Source organism: Myotis daubentonii, chromosome 11 (assembly GCF_963259705.1).
Source record: "Myotis daubentonii chromosome 11, mMyoDau2.1, whole genome shotgun sequence".
Lineage (NCBI taxonomy): Eukaryota > Metazoa > Chordata > Mammalia > Chiroptera > Vespertilionidae > Myotis > Myotis daubentonii.
Window position 1 is genome coordinate 60,109,415 of NC_081850.1, and position 17,600 is coordinate 60,127,014.

Sequence of the window (17,600 nt, forward strand, 5' to 3'; positions counted from 1 at the left end):
GATGCAAACTGTACAAATTTCCTATAATTTATGTTTTGGTGAATATGAACTAATCTGTTCCAGGGTTTATATCCTAACTTTTCTTGCATGTCACTGCCATTGAAACTTGCATGAAAAGCACTAACTGCCTTCTTTCTCTCCTCCCTGATCTGCTCCAAGGCTGCCAGACAGATCAAGGATAGGTATGGAATAAAACCTACATTTTTATTTGTGTTGATATTGAAATCAGAAATGAAATTCAAGAACAGTTTCTTACTAGACTCTTAGTTAAAACAAAAATACCTAAAGGTCAAATACAAAAAAAAAAAATGTCTTCTGCATATTTTCAGTAATAAGCAATATGTTAGCAAGATTTTTTAAAAACATAGTTGTGGACAATTATGTACTTCCAAAAGAATTTCATTTCTGGTATAATATAGTTAGTTTTAGTACTAGTTTTACTACAATTCTTAATTGACTATGCTAATGGTGGGGAACCAATTTGAATAATTTAAAAAAATATTCCTGGAATGCATTTTTTGTTGTTCTTAAATTTTATATGTGTGTCTTATTTTCTGAGAAGTCACAGCATTTTAGATCGTCTTCAGGAGCTAAAGCTCTCTCACTGCTCTCCTGGTTAACACCTTTGTATTCTCGTTTCATCCTGTTCCTGGTGCCATCTCTTTCTCTTTCTAATGCCACTACTACCAGTTTATGGGAAGAGAATATTAAAGAAAATAATGAAAGACTCTAGTTTATAAGGTCTCCCTCATTGGCAGAGTCAGGATTAAGAAAGGAAGCTGAGTACTTGCTATAATGAATACACTAAAAGGCTAAAGGAGCTGCTGGCATTTTGGATTGGGTTACCACAAGAGGGATGGCTCTGATCTGCCTGGCTAGTCACTGACCATTGACTCCAGCGAGGTGATCACTTAGGTTTCTTCATTGAAGGATTATGAGATTCTCTGAAAGGCACAGCTCTTCACATCCCCACTCTGAATCCTAGGTGAAATTATTCTTCATCAGATAATTTAAAAACTATTCATTGTAGGTTGTGTGAAAACCAGTGTCTCTGTTGTTAGTCTTGGCTGAAGACTTTAATTCTGGGTTTCTCTCATGGCTGTTTATTTGACTAATGCAAGATTCACATGGCAGTCGTAGCATTTTTAGCACAAATATTAATTTTTATATTTTTTGTAAATTTTGTATCAGGGATTGGTTAAAATCATGGATCATTGTTATAAATCCTAAATGTAGAAAGGAGATTATGAGAGTTTGAAGGTGAAAATATTGGTGTTTGAGGATTGGATGCTAGGTAGTGTTTTGGATAAGATAGTTTTGGGTTGTGTTTGTTGGAATTCACTGTGAACGATCCTTCTTCCCACCCTGGCTAGATTATTCTTCTATTTAGCCACCTATTCCACTAAATCGTGCTCTGGTCCCTGATTATCTGGGTTAGAAGTCACTGCCTAATCAGGCTTTGGGCTGTCCAAAGACTTTGTGAGAGACCTTGCAATATCCTCCCTTGTTCTTCTCCTAGGAATCTCTATGGTTTTGTGCTTCCTGGAATTCTGTCCTTACCCCTCACCATTCAGATTTGTTTGTCAGGATTTAATGTTATGATCAGTGTTCACGGCTGAATATATTCTTCAGTGAAACTTGACCTCTTTTCCTCTTCTTCTAAGCCAACTTGTTGGCTTGATTTCATCAGTATCCAAGGGATCTCAGAAGTCAGAGTTTCTTTTTTTGGCCAGAGCAAACTCCATTTATTTGTTTGTTTTGTTTTGCTTTTCAGAGCCTATAATGTTTCTTTAGGCTGCCCACAAAATGTTTACTTCTTACCTAAGGAACACTTCTGGGTTTGGGTTTAATTTTTTAAGCTTGATTTTTAGTTTCATAATGTCCAGTTTCTCTGATACAGTTTTTAGGTGCTTCTAGGAAGCAAGCTTCTAGAATTCCATTATTGCTGTTCATAATATGAAAACAGAGAGTCATAATAAAATATTTTTACTAAGTGAAGAAAGGTTTATCCCCTAATATGAGGTTGAAAGTGGTATTTTAAGGAAGAGTGTGTAACATAATCTGAGCAAGGAATCAAATATGTGAAAATGAAAGTATCTGTGAGAACTCAGTATTTATCATTTGGTATGACAGAAGTTGTAGAATAATGGAGTGACAGGAAACACTAAAGACAGAAATGAGAAGATGATAAATAGCAGATCTCTTTACAGAGCACTGGTATACACGTCTGGGTGCTTAGTAATGTTGGAAGATGATTTGTTGAGGTATATTGCGGGAGTTACTGGTTCTTGAAGGAAAGGGGTCATGAAAGGAAGAGTTGTTAATTTGGTAGGTAGTTTGAGGAAATTAAAAGTGTCCATCTGTATGTTTTGCAGTTATTTTATTTTTGCAAAAATAAAATGGAGAAGTGTGAACCTTGTATTCAGCTTTACTATTAGAAATAAATCAAGAAAGTCAGGGTGAATAAAAACATTTGTAATGACATAGATCCTGTAATATAATTATCTATGGACTTCATATTATTAGTTGGGACTTTGAGGCACAATTGTTTAAATGTATTCAGTCTAAAAATAAAATGTTCAGTCTTTTGAAAGATTATAGCATTGTTGTACATCTAACTTGATTTATGGAGACTGAAATTTTCATTGACTAGAAAATGAAGGTAATTATTCTTGTTTTTTTAGGCTTTGATAGACCTTTCTATTGGTTTTTGGGAGAACATTCTTTTTCTTTGAGGCCTTAGTGATTAAATCAAGTTTTGCAGGTAAAGTTTCAGAATTAAATTTCCTAAAATACTTTCAGATATTTTTTTCTCAAAAGTTCAAAAAATGCATTTTAATAATCAGGTTTAGAAGCAACTAAGTAGGTTCAAACCCATTCATTGACTCTGTGGGCATTTACTAAGTACCTATCTGAATATAGCTCTCTCAGAGTCTTCAAATCAAAAGATACTTCGGGCTGTAAAGAACAAAGTATGTAAGACTTAGCCTTTGTTCTTAACTCCTTAGTGATGTCATCTGAAATTTTATTATTGAGAACCAGCCGCTTAAAGTAGTATGTGAGAAACTCAGTGTTATGACTGGAGTTCAGTAAGTGTGAATTCCCTTCTCCATAAATTGTATTTAAGTATAACACTTTTTTCTTGATAAATAGATCAGTTAACTTTGTTTCTAAATAAAATGATTACTTTCCTAGTTTTAAAAATAACTGGATACCGCAACAGTTAGACATTTTTCATCCTAAAATGACTGACTACAGCAACAAGTTTGGTATCTTTTAAATCATTGATTTGTAGAGTAGATTTGGCAGATCTGAATGACTAGGCATGCTATTCTCTTTGTCCCTCCAGCTCTATTCCTCTCCCAAATTGTGTACTAGGAGGACAACACTCATGAATATTAACTTTTGTATTATTCTTTGATACTTGTGGAAATTTATTGTAATATGAAAAACTGAAATTTGAAACAAAATGACAAATTAATAGAATATAATTTTTTTAAATATAGTTTTTAATATATATTTTAAATATATATTTTTATTGATTTCAGAGAGGAAGGGAGAGGGGGAGAGAGATAGAAACATCCATGATGAGAGAGAATCATTGATCGGCTGCCTCCTGCACACCCCACACTGGGGATCAAGCCCACAACCTGGGCATGGGACTGAGAATAGAATTGTGAACTCCGGGTTCATAGGTCGACGCTCAAACACTGAGCTACGCCGGCCGGGCCAGAACATGATAATTTCTTTTCTTCCCAGTTTTAATTGACAGAACAGGTTTCCCATACTGTGGATTAAATGAGGTCTGGTATGGCTTCTTTCTTTTTTCTTTTTTTTTCTTTTTTGTACCACATTCATCTAATATTTCTTGAACTCCTGCAATTTCTGTATGCGGTTTCACAGTGGTATTTCTCCTGTATCCTTCCATGTAGCTGATGTTGACAATCAGAGTGACATCTACTAGTGATTTCACTTCTCTCCTTTCTCATCTATGGCCTGTCCTTAGCCACTACCAAGCTATCCAGTATTTGGTCAATGTACCTCTACTCTTATTTGAGGACACATGGAGTAGCTGTTACCACTAGGGAGAATGTTTGAATCAGGGTATATGTACAGATCATCATTTGGCATATGAAAAGGAGTGAGGCTGGCATCAGGAAGTCTGTAAGCTTGAGTTGTACAGAGATTTAGATGGCTGTTGGGTCTGTTAAAGATGATTTATACTGAATATTTGTCTCTTGTGATACTTGTATTTGAATGCAGTTTTATAAAACTGGCTGGTGGAAAGTGTCTTTAAATTTAAAAACACTTTACAGTTTTTTTTATTTAGTTAACTTTCAAAGACTAAGCAAATTTCTATTTAGTTGGGTTATCTTTGTTAAAATTTCTGAAATCACTAGAGTGAAATCATTTCTATTCATTTTATAAATTAAATATATGATACTTCCCATTCTTTTATTTTTAAAAGTATGTTTGTATTTGCTGCAGAGTAACAATGGCTTCAGCCTTTCGCCTTTCTTTGAAACCAAAGGTCAGTGACAACATGACTCATTTAATGGTGGATTTTTCTCAGGAAAGACAGATGTTGCAGACTTTGAAGTTTTTGCCAGGTGAGTAAGCATACATATTACATGTAAATTCTATATAATAAAAGCCTAATATGCAAATCAACCGAACGGTGGAACAACCATTCGCTATGGTGTGCACTGACCACCAGAGGGCAAATGCTCAATGCAGGAACTGCCCCCTAATGGTCAGTGTGCTCCCACAGGAGGAGCGCCGCTCAGCCAGAGGCTGGGCTCACAGCTGGCGAGTGCAGCGGTGGTGGCAGGAGCCTCTCCCACCTCTGCTGCAGGCAGGCAGTAAGGAGCGAGGTGTACTGGACTGCAAGAGCCCCAGACTGCGAAAGGGATGTCTGACTGCTGGCTTAGGCCCAATCCCTTGGGGGATCGGGTCTAAGCTGGCAGGCGGAAATCCCCCAAAGGGTCCTGGACTGCAAGAGGGTGCAGGCTGGGCTGAGGGACGCCCCCACCCCCAGTGCACAAATCTCATGCACAGGGCCTCTAGTTTATATATAAAAATATATTTTCTGCAAAATGTTTCTGTATAAATATTGGAATGTAAGTATTAAAGAAATATAGTATAAGTTTTTTCATTCTAGGAATAATTAAATTTGCTAGACTTTATTTTTAGAGAATTATTTTACTGGTAGTTAAAATTCCATTTTTAAGAATCCCATTAAGGGATGTATTTTATTGTTAGTTTGACACAGCAGCACACCACAATGTAATGCACTGGATCCTGCACACAGACTTCTTAGATTTTAATCCTAGCTGCTACTTACTTGCTATAATCTCTTGCTAATTCCAGGAAATTTTTCATTGATTCTTTGGGTTTTCTCCATAGATAATCATGTCATCAGCAAACAAAGACAGTTATAGTTCTTCCTCTGTAATCTATATACCTTTTACTTCCTTTTCTTGTCTTACTGCATTTACTAAAACTTTCAATACTCTGTTAGCAGTGTCACTAAAACTTTTTTCAGTGACAAAATGTTTAAATATAATACCTGCACAGTTTCACACATTTCAGACACATTCGTATCAGTGGAGGATCACATTCTCCAATTCGCTTGTTGATATGTAAATGAAACATCTGTTAATGTTGAGGATCTATGGAAAAATCTCTTTTATGGAAAAGAAGTTGATTCATGTTCATACATGTTAATTGTGGCTCATTTATCCCTATTTATTTTGATGATTCAGAAAACTCTGAAAAACACTTTAAAGTTCATAAGTATTTGGGGATTGAGGAGTTCATTTTTGTTTAGTGTGAGGAATTACAATTATTTTATAAACAAAAATTTTTAAAATACATTGAAAATATTTTGAATTATTTTAATTATTGGAGTTAAAGCAAGTTATTTTCTCAATAGTGATTTAATTTATAGCCTACAGCTGTTTGAAATAGATTAAAAGTACATGTTGAGAAGTAACAAGTAATTCTTGATTCTTTATTCTTAGCATGTTTGAATTGCTTTTTGCCAACTAGGATTTAATAAACTTTGAATAAGTCTATGAAAAAACTTTTAAACATGAATTTTTAAACAGAGCTTTGAAAAATATATTTATAGGATATCTCTTCTCTTAGCCTGATTCAATTGAATAGTTCAAAAGCAACATGAAAACCATAGTTTGAATGACAGACATAAATATTGGATTAGTACTAGAATAAGCCTTTTTCTTTTTTCTTCAGTCCCCAAAGCTCCAGAGATAGATCCAGTAGAGTGTTTGGTGGCTGACAATGCTGTAACAGTAGCTTGGAGAATGCCAGAAGAAGATAATAAGATTGATCATTTTATACTGGAATATAGGAAAACTAATTTTGATGGACTTCCACGTGTAAAGGATGAGCGATGCTGGGACATAATTGATAATATTAAGGGTACTGAATATACACTGTCAGGTAAAATGACTGCATTTCATGAATCTTTCTCAGAAAATAAATGTAATTAAGAAAATATTTTTAGTTACTTTAAAAGATAACGTTCTTTCTTTAGCCGATTTTTTATGTATTCATTATAGAAGTGAATTTCTCTTCCATAATTTAAATTACTTCTGGATATTTGCAACCTGGTAAAACAATGTATGTAGAACAAGCATGAAGGGATGTTCTGGAAACAATATTTCAGAATAACATTTAATTTTTACCTTGGTTTTCTATCATCCAAAAAACTGTCAACTTTCTAGATGTACACACAGAACCACAAATATTGTTGCCTTTAATCCTTTTAGGATTACCTTCACAGTAATACTTAGAGTAGAACTGTGACTTGGTATTAGAAATTTGTTTGTTAGCCTTTTCAAAGTCTTTAAAAAGGTATCTCTATATATAGGGGACCTTAGGTATTTGAAATGACCTAATGTTGCCTGAGTTAGTAAATGCTTCTTATGGATGATCAATAACATTAGTAACTTTACCATTATTGAACACTGAACATTTGTCAGAAGCCAGGCTGAAATGTATTACATAGTACATCTCAAATAACCAGTATAATGACATCTCATTTACTATGTAGAATTATGAGGTTGGTTTTATTATTTCTGTTTTACAGATTCAAAACTGTAGCTCTGTTATGTTGTTGAAAGTCCCACAGCTAGTAATTTTTAGACAGTTTTAATTTAGACATGACTAACTTCAGAGTTTTGCTATTAATCCATATGCTTCACTTTTCTTTAAATTTATATTTCACAAAAAATGACAGTGTTGCCCTAACCGGTTTGTTTCAGTGGATAGCGTCAGCCTGCGGACTGAAGGGTCCCAGGTTCAATTCCGGTCAAGGGCATGTACCTTGGTTGCGGGCACATCCCCAGTAGGGGATATGCAGGAGGCAGCTGATCGATGTTTCTTTCTCATCGATATTTTAACTCTCTATCCCTCTCCCTTCCTCTCTGTAAAAAATCAATAAAATATATTTTTAAAAAATGACAGTGTTTCATAAATATAAAATTCCTTAGGGAGTTTACTTTCTAGAAATTGAATGTTATTTTAAATTCCAGCTTCTGTCCTTGAATGTAACATTACTTTTAATGAGGCTTGACAGAATCTCTTATCACTATGTTTTAAAAAATTCATTGATAAACTGTATAACTTATTTATTTTGAAGAAAACAATAGATAAATCATTATTCCTCTGATTTCATGCATTACTACTGTTTTAACACAAATTTATAATCTTCCTGAGTAAAGAGAACGTTTCACAAAGGGAGAAATGTCTGTCTGAAGGTTCATACTCCTACTTTTAGAGTAGTTTCCTTTACTTTTCATATCTGAAAACCATTTTCATTTTTTCAGGTTTAAGGTTTGATTCAAAGTATATGAATTTCAGAGTACGAGCTTGTAACAAAGCTGTGGCTGGAGAGTGTTCTGACCCAGTGACTCTGGAGACCAAAGGTAAGGTCAGTAGCTATGTATGCAGCATCTGGATTTATCTGAGGCATGGTTCTATCCCTCCTCCCCCGACCCGGAATTCCCAATAATAGGAATTTTAAGATGGAGAAATTAGAACTATAGTAGTGGTTTCATTAGTTTTTACTTTATCATGGTATTCAGATAGGTAAAATAGACTGAGATGATAGTGTTATATTCTCAGGTGGGTGCTTAGTTTACAAATTTCAGTTTAGTATAAATACATAAACATCATTGAGATGTGTCCAGTGTTTTCTCACAATTGGAGCCGGTCTTTTTTAAAAACAAACAACTATACAGTATTATCCCTTTTACCTTAGCCTCTATGACTCAGTTGAGGTCCCATAAAAGGAATAGCATGTGTGTGTGTGTGTGTGTGTGTGTGTGTGTGAGAGAGAGAGAGAGAGAGAGAGAGAGAGAGAGAGAGAGAGAGAGAGAGAGAGAGAGGATTACACCCCTGGGACTGAAACCCATGTCTTTTCATTTGGATGCTGTGGTATTTGGTAAGTCTGGTCTCTCTGGTGACTTGGAGGTGATACCTTTTCTGCCACTATTTACTCCATCCTTCTCCATCATATGACACATTAGAGAACTGCCTGAGGATTTTTTACTTTCTTTTTTTAAATTATTTTTTTAAAACCAGCCTTCCCATTTTAACAAGTAACTGAGAATTGATGGCACCTTTGAGTTAGATCCACTTTTTCATTCTCTCAAAAATGTGAATGACCTCACATGCATTAAATTACCTAATAGCTAATACAGAGGTTAACCCTGTATATATATATATATATATATATTTATATATTTATATATTTATTTATTTTATGGACTTTAGCGAGAGGAAGGAAAAGGGAGAGAGAAATAGAAACATTCTATATAATAAAAGCATAATATGCAAATTGTCCCCTCCACTGGGAGTTCGTCCAGGAGTTTGACCAGGGGGTGGGACCTGCTGGGGGAAGGGAGGGAGGCCCCAGCATCTGCAGTGGCAGCCAGTGGCAGGTGGGGGAGGCGAGGGAGGGAGTATCCTGCTGGCATTTCGTGCACTGGGCCTCTAGTCAATGAGAGATAATCATTGGTTGCTGAAAACCTGGGCATGTGCCCTGACCAGGAATCGAGCCATGACCATCTAGTTCATGGGTTGATGTTCAACCACTGAGCCATACCAACTGGGCAACCCTGTTTTCTTTTCTTTTTTAAAATATATCTTACTGATTTTTTACAGAGAGGAAGGGAAAGGGATAGAGTTAGAAACATCGATCAGCTGCCTCCTGCACACCCCCTACTGGGGATGTGCCCACAACTAAGGTACATGCCCTTGACCAGAATCAAACCTGGGACCTTTCAGTCCACAGGCTGATGCTCTATCCGCTGAGCCAAACCAGCTAGGGCAACCCTGTTTTCTTAAGGCAGTTCATTCTTTGTAGTGCAGTGTCTCAATTTTGCTTAATCCTAACTTTTTAGTAACTTATCTATTAAGGCATTCTAGTTCCATTTTTACTGAAAAGCTGAATTATTTTTTCCTTTTGTAAGTTCATGTCTGCTCACATGGAGATTTTGAAAGCTATTAACTTACTTGCATAGCATGACAATTTCTTGAAGTGGTTATGGTCAGTAAATTTGTATTTAGAATATTGTATAAATAAAGACTCCAATGAACAATGGGTCAGTTGCAAGGTTGAAATTAAAGTGCTCTTTATAGAACAATAGAGGATAAAAGGATTCTTGATTCTAGGTAAACATTAGGCTTTCTATATTTTGTATATACAGTGTTAAAAAAAAAATTGGGTAGGAAAATAATGTGATGCTAGTTGTGCTTCAGAAAGTGGGAATGTGCTACATTTTTACAAAATTGAAATGTTTTTTATAGCACTTAATTTCAGTTTGGATAGCTCATCATCCCATTTGAACCTGAGAGTTGAAGATACCTATGTAGAGTGGGATCCTACTGGAGGAAAAGGCCAAGAAAGTAAAGTTAAAGGAAAAGAGAACAAGGGCAGGTAAGTTAGTTCTTTAAATCTGTTGATTCTTATTTGACAGTAACTTATACTGTAATGAAATTCTTATTCTGTATATCAATATGATTTGTGATATGTTAGTAACATCAAAGTGAAACATATAATATTGTTGGTCAGTCCTTGAATTTGTCACTAACATTTTCATTACTTTTTCTTAGTTTCTTTCCTAGTTCTCTTCTTACTTATATGTTTTTATTTCACTATCCCATTTCTTTAAATTTATATTTATAGCAACTTGAAGTGCTTAGAGAGAAGTTCCTAGTAGTAGTTCCTAAATTTTAGATCACCAGTCTTACCTGAAAGTCTGCCTTGAATGGCAGTTTTTAGCATGCACAACCCCAGTGCCTTGCCCCCCATCAGCAAACTTATAAACCAGAGGCTTGGGACCTTTAGTTGTTGCTAGACTTATTTAGAGTCTCAAAGTATGGGGCCTCTTTCTTTTTTAACAGAGGAAATTTGTCCTCAAACTGAAATAAGGTAATGTCACTGTAAGTTACAACAGCAAATAAAAAAAAAAAGAATTTCCTCATCAGACTTCTGACCTGATTTTATTATAAGTTGTTAAATTTAAGTCATAAAGCACTCTTAACAGTTGCCCATTTTTATCTGACAGTGCCTCTGTTACTTCACTGAAGAAACATACAAGGTGATGATCTTTGTCTAGTTCTAGGACTTAGTACATTTAGCTTGGCTGAATAACTTCAATTTTTTTCCTTTAACCAATAAGCAGAAGCCATTGCAGTAGCCTTCATAAGCTAAAATATTGCTCTGTGTAGACTGTCTGTATTAGTAGCTTATGTTTTGAATTTACACCCTTAATGTATGCTGAATATTTAGATTATATTGTATATGATAACAAAATAAACTCTGCTTAAAGTCTTTCTTGAATTATTTTCCCTCATCTGGTTTTTTTCTGCATTTACTTATACCTAGCATCTTTCTTGTTGTGCTATATTCAGTATATCTAACTTCACAGCTTTGCTTTTATTTGTATTTGACACGAGGCAGGTTTGAGGTGTTCTGTATTTTATAATAATCATGCAGTTTTTTAAAGCATCGGGATGAAAAGTAAAAGTTATAAAGTGAAATTATTAGGAAAGTACCAAAAAGATGAATCAATTCAAATTGCACAAGTAATAATGTGCTAATTGGGAGATCCACATATCTTTATCAGAAACCAAAATGTATCCTCTTTTCAAAATTACCTTCCTCTTTTTTTCTAGTTTAATCACTCATTGGCAAAAGTGATTTCATAGTTAGTATATTGTAAACTGTAAAATGCTGCTAGATTTAGTAGTCTATAAAGTTTCATTTGATCACCTGAAGATTTTTAGAATGCTTATGTTTAGAATTTCATATCATATTATTTTTTCTTTCTCCCTTCCCTCCTTTTAAGAGTATTTTCTATGTAGGCTACTTCTGGAATATTATATACATTTATTCCTTCCATAAATATTTGTTCACTCTAGGATGTCAGCTGGATATTTTGGGGTTTATAGAGATAACCACTGTCTCTGCCTTCAAGAAAATGTCCCTGACTTAAGTAGATGAGAGATATATCTATATACAAATACTGTAACAATAATACAAGTGGAAAGTGTGTGTAATAGTAAGTGGGAATAAAGGAATTTACAGGAAGAAAGAGGTTCTGATCTGCCAAGTGCTGAAGTGGTCAATTAGGACACCGAGCCAAACTGAAAGTAACAATCAAGCCTTTTATTCACTGACTATAATCCTGTAAACAAGAGGCCACAAAGGAAAGGCTGCTAGCTCCCCAGTGCTCCATTTTTCCCAACAGAATGAGGTGAAGGTCAGGTAAATCAGAGCAGATCATAGATGGTGGATATCATCTATCTTCTAAGAAAGCCCCAAACAAATGGCTCATCCTGTTGTTAATGGACCTGAGGCCAAGAAGATGGAAGAATGGGAAAGGTTAGACATAGAAAAGTATTGAGACAGAGGGGAGCAAAGTGACATTACACCCTCATCCCTGTCCCCTTCTTGTAGGTCCCTGCAGAGGCAGTGGAAAGGGTCTCTGCTGAGGATCCCCACCAATTAGGGGATCTCTGAATAGAGGTGCCTAAGCTAGGAATGCAGATATGCATATGAGTGGGGGTAGGGGCAGGGGATTGCAACTCCTGCAGAAACTGCAGTGAACTGGATAGTGCTCTCTAGGGGTGAAAGGGCTAGAAAAGCAAAATTGGGACCAAATCAAGAACCTGAAATGCCAAACTGAGTTGTGTGTAGGCAGTAAGTAAGTACTGGAAAATTTTAAAGTAGGAGAATCACAGTTACATTTATCTGGTAACAGTGAACAAAGTGAATTGGGTAGCAAAGAGATGGTTCGGAAGCTGGTAAAACAATCCAGAGCAGAGGTAACAAAGAGCCTTAATTCAGATAGTTAAAGAGATTGGGGGGCATGTTTAACATTAATAGCCGTTGTACTTCTTGCAAAAATGTACTTTGGGTCAGAAGTCTGGAATGCTATGGAGGCAGAGTTCTTGTTTAACTTTTCTCTGAAATTTAAACTGCCATTCTCAGTAGTTACGTCTGTTTTTCTTTTTCCATGCCTTCATTTCTTTACTACTGGTAAGTTATAAATTCTTTGTTTTTAAATGCAGTGATTCAGTATTATTGAAATTTTAAACATCTTTGGGATTTGATTTATTTTAAGTTGTTGAGAGTTAGTGAAAGGTCTAATACTGTCCAGTTTATCGTACAATGTAATCTGATGTAAGGGAGGTCAGGTTGGATCTTGTCCATTCTAGTAGGAGAAATGCTTTTTAATACTTGACATTATCCTGTGCGTGGATTTGGGCAATTGCTGTTTCATTTTTTTAAAAATATATTTTATTGATTTCTTACAGAGAGGAAGGGAGAGGGATAGGGTTAGAAACATCGATGAGAGAGAAACATCGATCAGCTCCCTCCTGCATACCCCCTATTGGGAATGTGCCCGCAACCCAGGTACATGCCCTAGACCGGAATCGAACCTGGGACTTTTCAGTCCGCGTGCCGACGCTCTATCCACTGAGCCAAACTGGCTAGGGCACTGTTTCACTTTTTAAGAAGAAAAGATCCAGAACAAGAATATATACTTCTTTAGTTTTTATTGTAATATGCTTATTTTTGCCTTTGCTTCTATTTAAATTTAACTGCAAGAAATGTAAACTATAAAAGCTCTTATCTTGAGTTCTTTTTCTCCCCTTTGTATCTGATTTCATTTTGGCATTGTTTCTTATTTCAACTGTGTATTCTTTGTGTAAGCCTTGCTCAGTCTGCATGATATTAGTGTTTTTGGCTTGGTTTGTGTTGATGACTTCTTATACGTGAGTGTTTATCATTGACAACTCTTTGTAATAATTCATGTAAAATTAAATGGTGCTATTTGTGCAACATAATTTTTAAAACTTTCCAAAGTTTCCTTTCGTAATTTGTAATTTTAGTTTATGAAACATTTACATCGAATAATATGTTTTTCTTTTCGTTCCTCTTTATGTAGAAGTGGGACACCATCCCCCAAACGGACGTCTGTAGGCTCCAGGCCACCTGCAGTAAGAGGCAGCAGAGATCGTTTTACTGGGGAATCATACACAGTGCTGGGTAGGGTAAATACAGTTCTTCATTATCTTATATTAAAGGTCTCACAGTCATCCTGGTGGACTGTCTACTCACCGAGAGCTGGAGTGATTGCCTCTGGTGAATGAATCTTTGCTGAAGTTTCTCCCTCTTGAAGCCTAATTACTTTGACAAGTTTTCGAATTGTCTTATTATTGATATGTTTAAAACTTACTTAATTTTACATAGTGCTGCACATATAGGTATAACTCTTAAGGGGATAATAAGAAGGAAAAGTTCTGAAGCTTTTTATATTCACAAAAATTAGTTAATAAGAAATATATAAGTAAAATGTTAACATCCTGAATCAGATTTTTGTGCCATTTTATGGGACAAGAGATAGGTACAAATCTCTGTGACTCACAAGGAAGAGGTAAGAGTCAAATTTGCCTTCTGGTCTTTTGCAGGAGACACTGCTATTGAAAGTGGACAACATTATTGGGAGGTCAAGGCCCAGAAGGATTGTAAATCCTATAGTGTGGGAGTAGCATACAAGACTTTGGGGAAATTTGACCAATTAGGAAAAACAAACACTAGTTGGTGTATCCATGTCAACAACTGGCTACAAAACACATTTGCAGCAAAGCATAATAACAAAGTCAAAGCCTTGGATGTTACTGTTCCTGAGAGAATAGGTGTATTCTGTGATTTTGATGGGGGTAAGTTTACTGATTTTCTCACAATTCATTTCACCATAGTTGCTTATATTTCAGCACTTTTCACTGGTAATCATCTATAGAGAATTTCCATTAGCATTGTGGTAAGGATATTTTGACCTCTCAGGATTTATTTGATCATAAGCATAATTTCAGCTCCAGAATTATCTGGAAAGGTGTGTGATGTCTGCCTGCAGCCCTACAGAAGCACTCGTCTATAATATACTAATTTAGTCTGAAAGGAAAAATTTGCTAATTTTATTCTTAAAGCTTAACTTTATTTTGTCCATTTTAATTCCTTCTTACCTTGTTTTATTACCTATAAAGAGTGGTGGAGTCAGATTTTTCTAGTTGGGGTAGACCTTAGTAATTACCCAGTATATCTACTAAACAGTGTAAAATCTGTTTTACATTATCTCTGCAAGCAGTTGCCACTTCTGTGCTTGATGAACCTTCTTATGTGAAGTTTATGTCTTAGAAGGCAGCCTCTTTCATTGTTAGATAGCACTTGGTTAGAAGGTTTTACTTAAATTGACTCGCTTTGTCTTCTAATAACTTCTGAGACTATTGCTCTTAAATTTTGTCATCTTAAGAAATACAGAATTAACCCTAACCGGTTTTGCTCAGTGGATAGAGCATCAGCCTGTGGACTCAAGGGTCCCAGGTTTGACTCCTATCAGGGGCATATACCTTGGTTGCAGGTACATCCCCAGTAGGGGGTGTGCAGGAGGCAGCTGATCAATGTTTTTCTCTCATCGATGTTTCTAACTCTCTATCCCTCTCCCTTCCTCTCTGTAAAAAAATCAATAAAATATATTTAAAAGAAATACAGAATTATGTTCCCTAAATCACATTTATAAGATAATCCTTATTTACTTAAAAACTATTAATACTGCTGCTTTTTCCATGTTTTTCCCAGATTATACATTCTCTGACCATTAGTCATTCCTCTTACTTAATTTTTTTAAACCCTAATTGCCTATGGTTGTATAATATATCAATACATTTCTTTTAAAGATTGATTCTTAAAGTAGTACACACAACTTCTGGCCATCATAGGGCAGTGATTTGACAGCATAGTTTCTAGCACTCTGTCATTTTTGTTTATTTAAAAAATTTTTTCACTGTAGCCGGTTTGGCTCAGTATGAGCCTGCTGACTGAAAGGTCCCGGTTTGATTCTGGTCAAGGTCACATGCCTAGGTTGCCAGCTCAATCCCCAGTGTATGTGTGTGGTGGGGGGGGGGCCGGGGGGAAGGGGTCAGGCAGGAGGCAGCCAATCAATTATTCTCTCTCATCATTGATATTTCTCCCTCTCCCTTCCTCTCTGAAATCAATAAAAATATATTTAAAAATTAAAATAAATAATTCCCCCCCCATTACAGTTTACATTAAACATTATTTTGTATCAGTTTCAGGTATACAGCATAGTGGCCAGACAGTCACATACCCTACAAAGTGTTCCCCCAATATTTCCAGTTCCCAACTGGCACCATACAATTATTATAACACTAGAGGCCCATGCATGAAAATTGTGCACTTGGGGGGTCCCTCAGCACAGCCTGTGCCCTCTTGCAGTCTGGGAGCCCTCGGGGGATGTCCAGCTGATGGCTTAGGCCTGCTCCCCTAAGCCATCAGTCGGACATCCTTAGCGCTGCCGAGGCTCCTGCCACTGCTGCTGGGTTCACCAGTCATGAGCCCGACTTCTGGCTGAGTGGGTGCTCCCCCTTTGGGAGCACACTGACCACCAGGGGGCAGCTCCTGCCTTGAGCATCTTCCCCCTGGTGGTCAGTGAGTGTCATAGCAACTGGTTGTTCCACTGTTCTGTCGACTTGCATATTAGAGTTTTATTATATAGGATTGCCTGGAAAGTGCTTTGTACATAGTAAGCCCTTAATAAGTGTTTGCTGAGTGATTAGTAGGCCCTGAGCAGTGAGGAATCAAGAATGGATTTGGTGCCTTAGCCGGTTTGGCTCAGTGGATAGAACGTCGGCCTGTGGACTGAAGGGTCCCAGGTTTGATTCCGGCCAGGGGCATATGCCTGGGTTGCGGGCTTGATCGCCAGTGCGGGGCATGCAGGAGGCAGCTGATCAGTGATTCTCTTTCATCACTGATGTTTCTATCTCTCTATCCCTCTCCCTTCCTCTCTAAAATCAGTAAAAATATATATTATTAAAAAAAGAATATATCTGCTGCCCTGGCCAAATATCTCAGTTGGTTAGAGTGTTTTTCTGTATACCAAAAAAAGGTTACGGGTTCAAATCCCAGTCAGGTCACATACCTAAGGTTGTGGTTCGATCCCCAGTAGGGGCATGTATGGGAGGTAACCTGTCGATGTTTCTTACCCTCCCTCTCTCCTCCCCTCTGTCCTTTCTTTCCTCCCTCCCCCTTCTTCACTCTAAAAATCACTTTAAAAAAACATCCTTGGGTGAAGATTAAAACATAATAAAGAAAAAGAATGGATTTGATGGTATGAAGGTAGAATTCATAGAACTTGAAAACTAAATATGGATTGGAGGGATAGACAAAGAAGAGTTGAAGATGACTGAGTTTCCAGCTAGGGTCAACAAGAGGGTGATAGTGTTATCAGTAGGAAAGAGAGAGTCCTGGAGAAATATGAGATGCCAGCAGGACAAACTATGGCATGTCTGGCAATATTTAGAAATTCAGTGTTAGAACTCAGAAGAAAAGCAGAGCCGAAGCTAATTATTAGAGATAGCATCACAGAGTGGTTACTGAAGATTGCACAGAACAACTAAACATTCCTGCTTTACTGTTTATCAACTTTGTGACCATCTCAGGCTGCTTAATATTTTGAGGTAAAACACCCAGTGGTTTTTTTGTTTTGTTATTGATTTCAGAGAGGAAGTGAGAGAGAGAGAGAGAGAGAGAGAGAGAGAGAGAGAGAGAGAGAGAGAGAGAGAGAAACATCAATGATGAGAGAGAATCAATCAGCTGCCTCCTGCATGACCCATACTGGGGATTGAGTCAGTAACCCGGGCATGTGCACTGACCAGGAATCAAACCGTGACCTCCTGGTTTATAGGTCGATGCTCAACCACTGAGCCATGCCTGCTGGGCAGCACTCAGTGTTGTAATAGTAGGATAAATGTTATTTTCATTTCTTCTCTGGTGGCAGAGAAAGGAGAGCCTGGACCAGCATCTACATTTAGAATAGGGAAAAAGAGTAGATAGCCTCAGGGTTAGGGTACAAACCAAGAGCATAGTCATGGATAAGAATTTGAAGAAGTGATATCAGTTGTAAGGAGGCCATTAGATTGGACAGTTAGGGGGTCAAATGGACCATTATTTTAATTGCATGATCATATTGAAAGATAGACTG

The 17,600-nt window shown here is 36.7% G+C and overlaps 1 protein-coding gene across 9 annotated transcripts in view; it reads left to right on the top strand.

The window, feature by feature from the left end:
- FSD1L (fibronectin type III and SPRY domain containing 1 like) overlaps positions 1 to 17,600 on the top strand; it is a 54,685-nt gene that overhangs the window by 26,142 nt on the left and 10,943 nt on the right. For 2 of the 9 annotated variants that reach the window (XM_059657526.1, XM_059657531.1), the window contains 8 exons: positions 160 to 182; positions 4,489 to 4,610; positions 6,256 to 6,465; positions 7,854 to 7,952; positions 9,838 to 9,967; positions 10,599 to 10,631; positions 13,488 to 13,588; positions 14,011 to 14,262. In XM_059657526.1, the coding sequence (XP_059513509.1) occupies positions 160 to 182; positions 4,489 to 4,610; positions 6,256 to 6,465; positions 7,854 to 7,952; positions 9,838 to 9,967; positions 10,599 to 10,631; positions 13,488 to 13,588; positions 14,011 to 14,262 (970 nt within the window). The remainder of the gene's footprint in view (positions 1 to 159; positions 183 to 4,488; positions 4,611 to 6,255; positions 6,466 to 7,853; positions 7,953 to 9,837; positions 9,968 to 10,598; positions 10,632 to 13,487; positions 13,589 to 14,010; positions 14,263 to 17,600) is intronic. The other 7 variants (XM_059657527.1, XM_059657533.1, XM_059657530.1 and 4 more) reach the window with 7 other exon arrangements.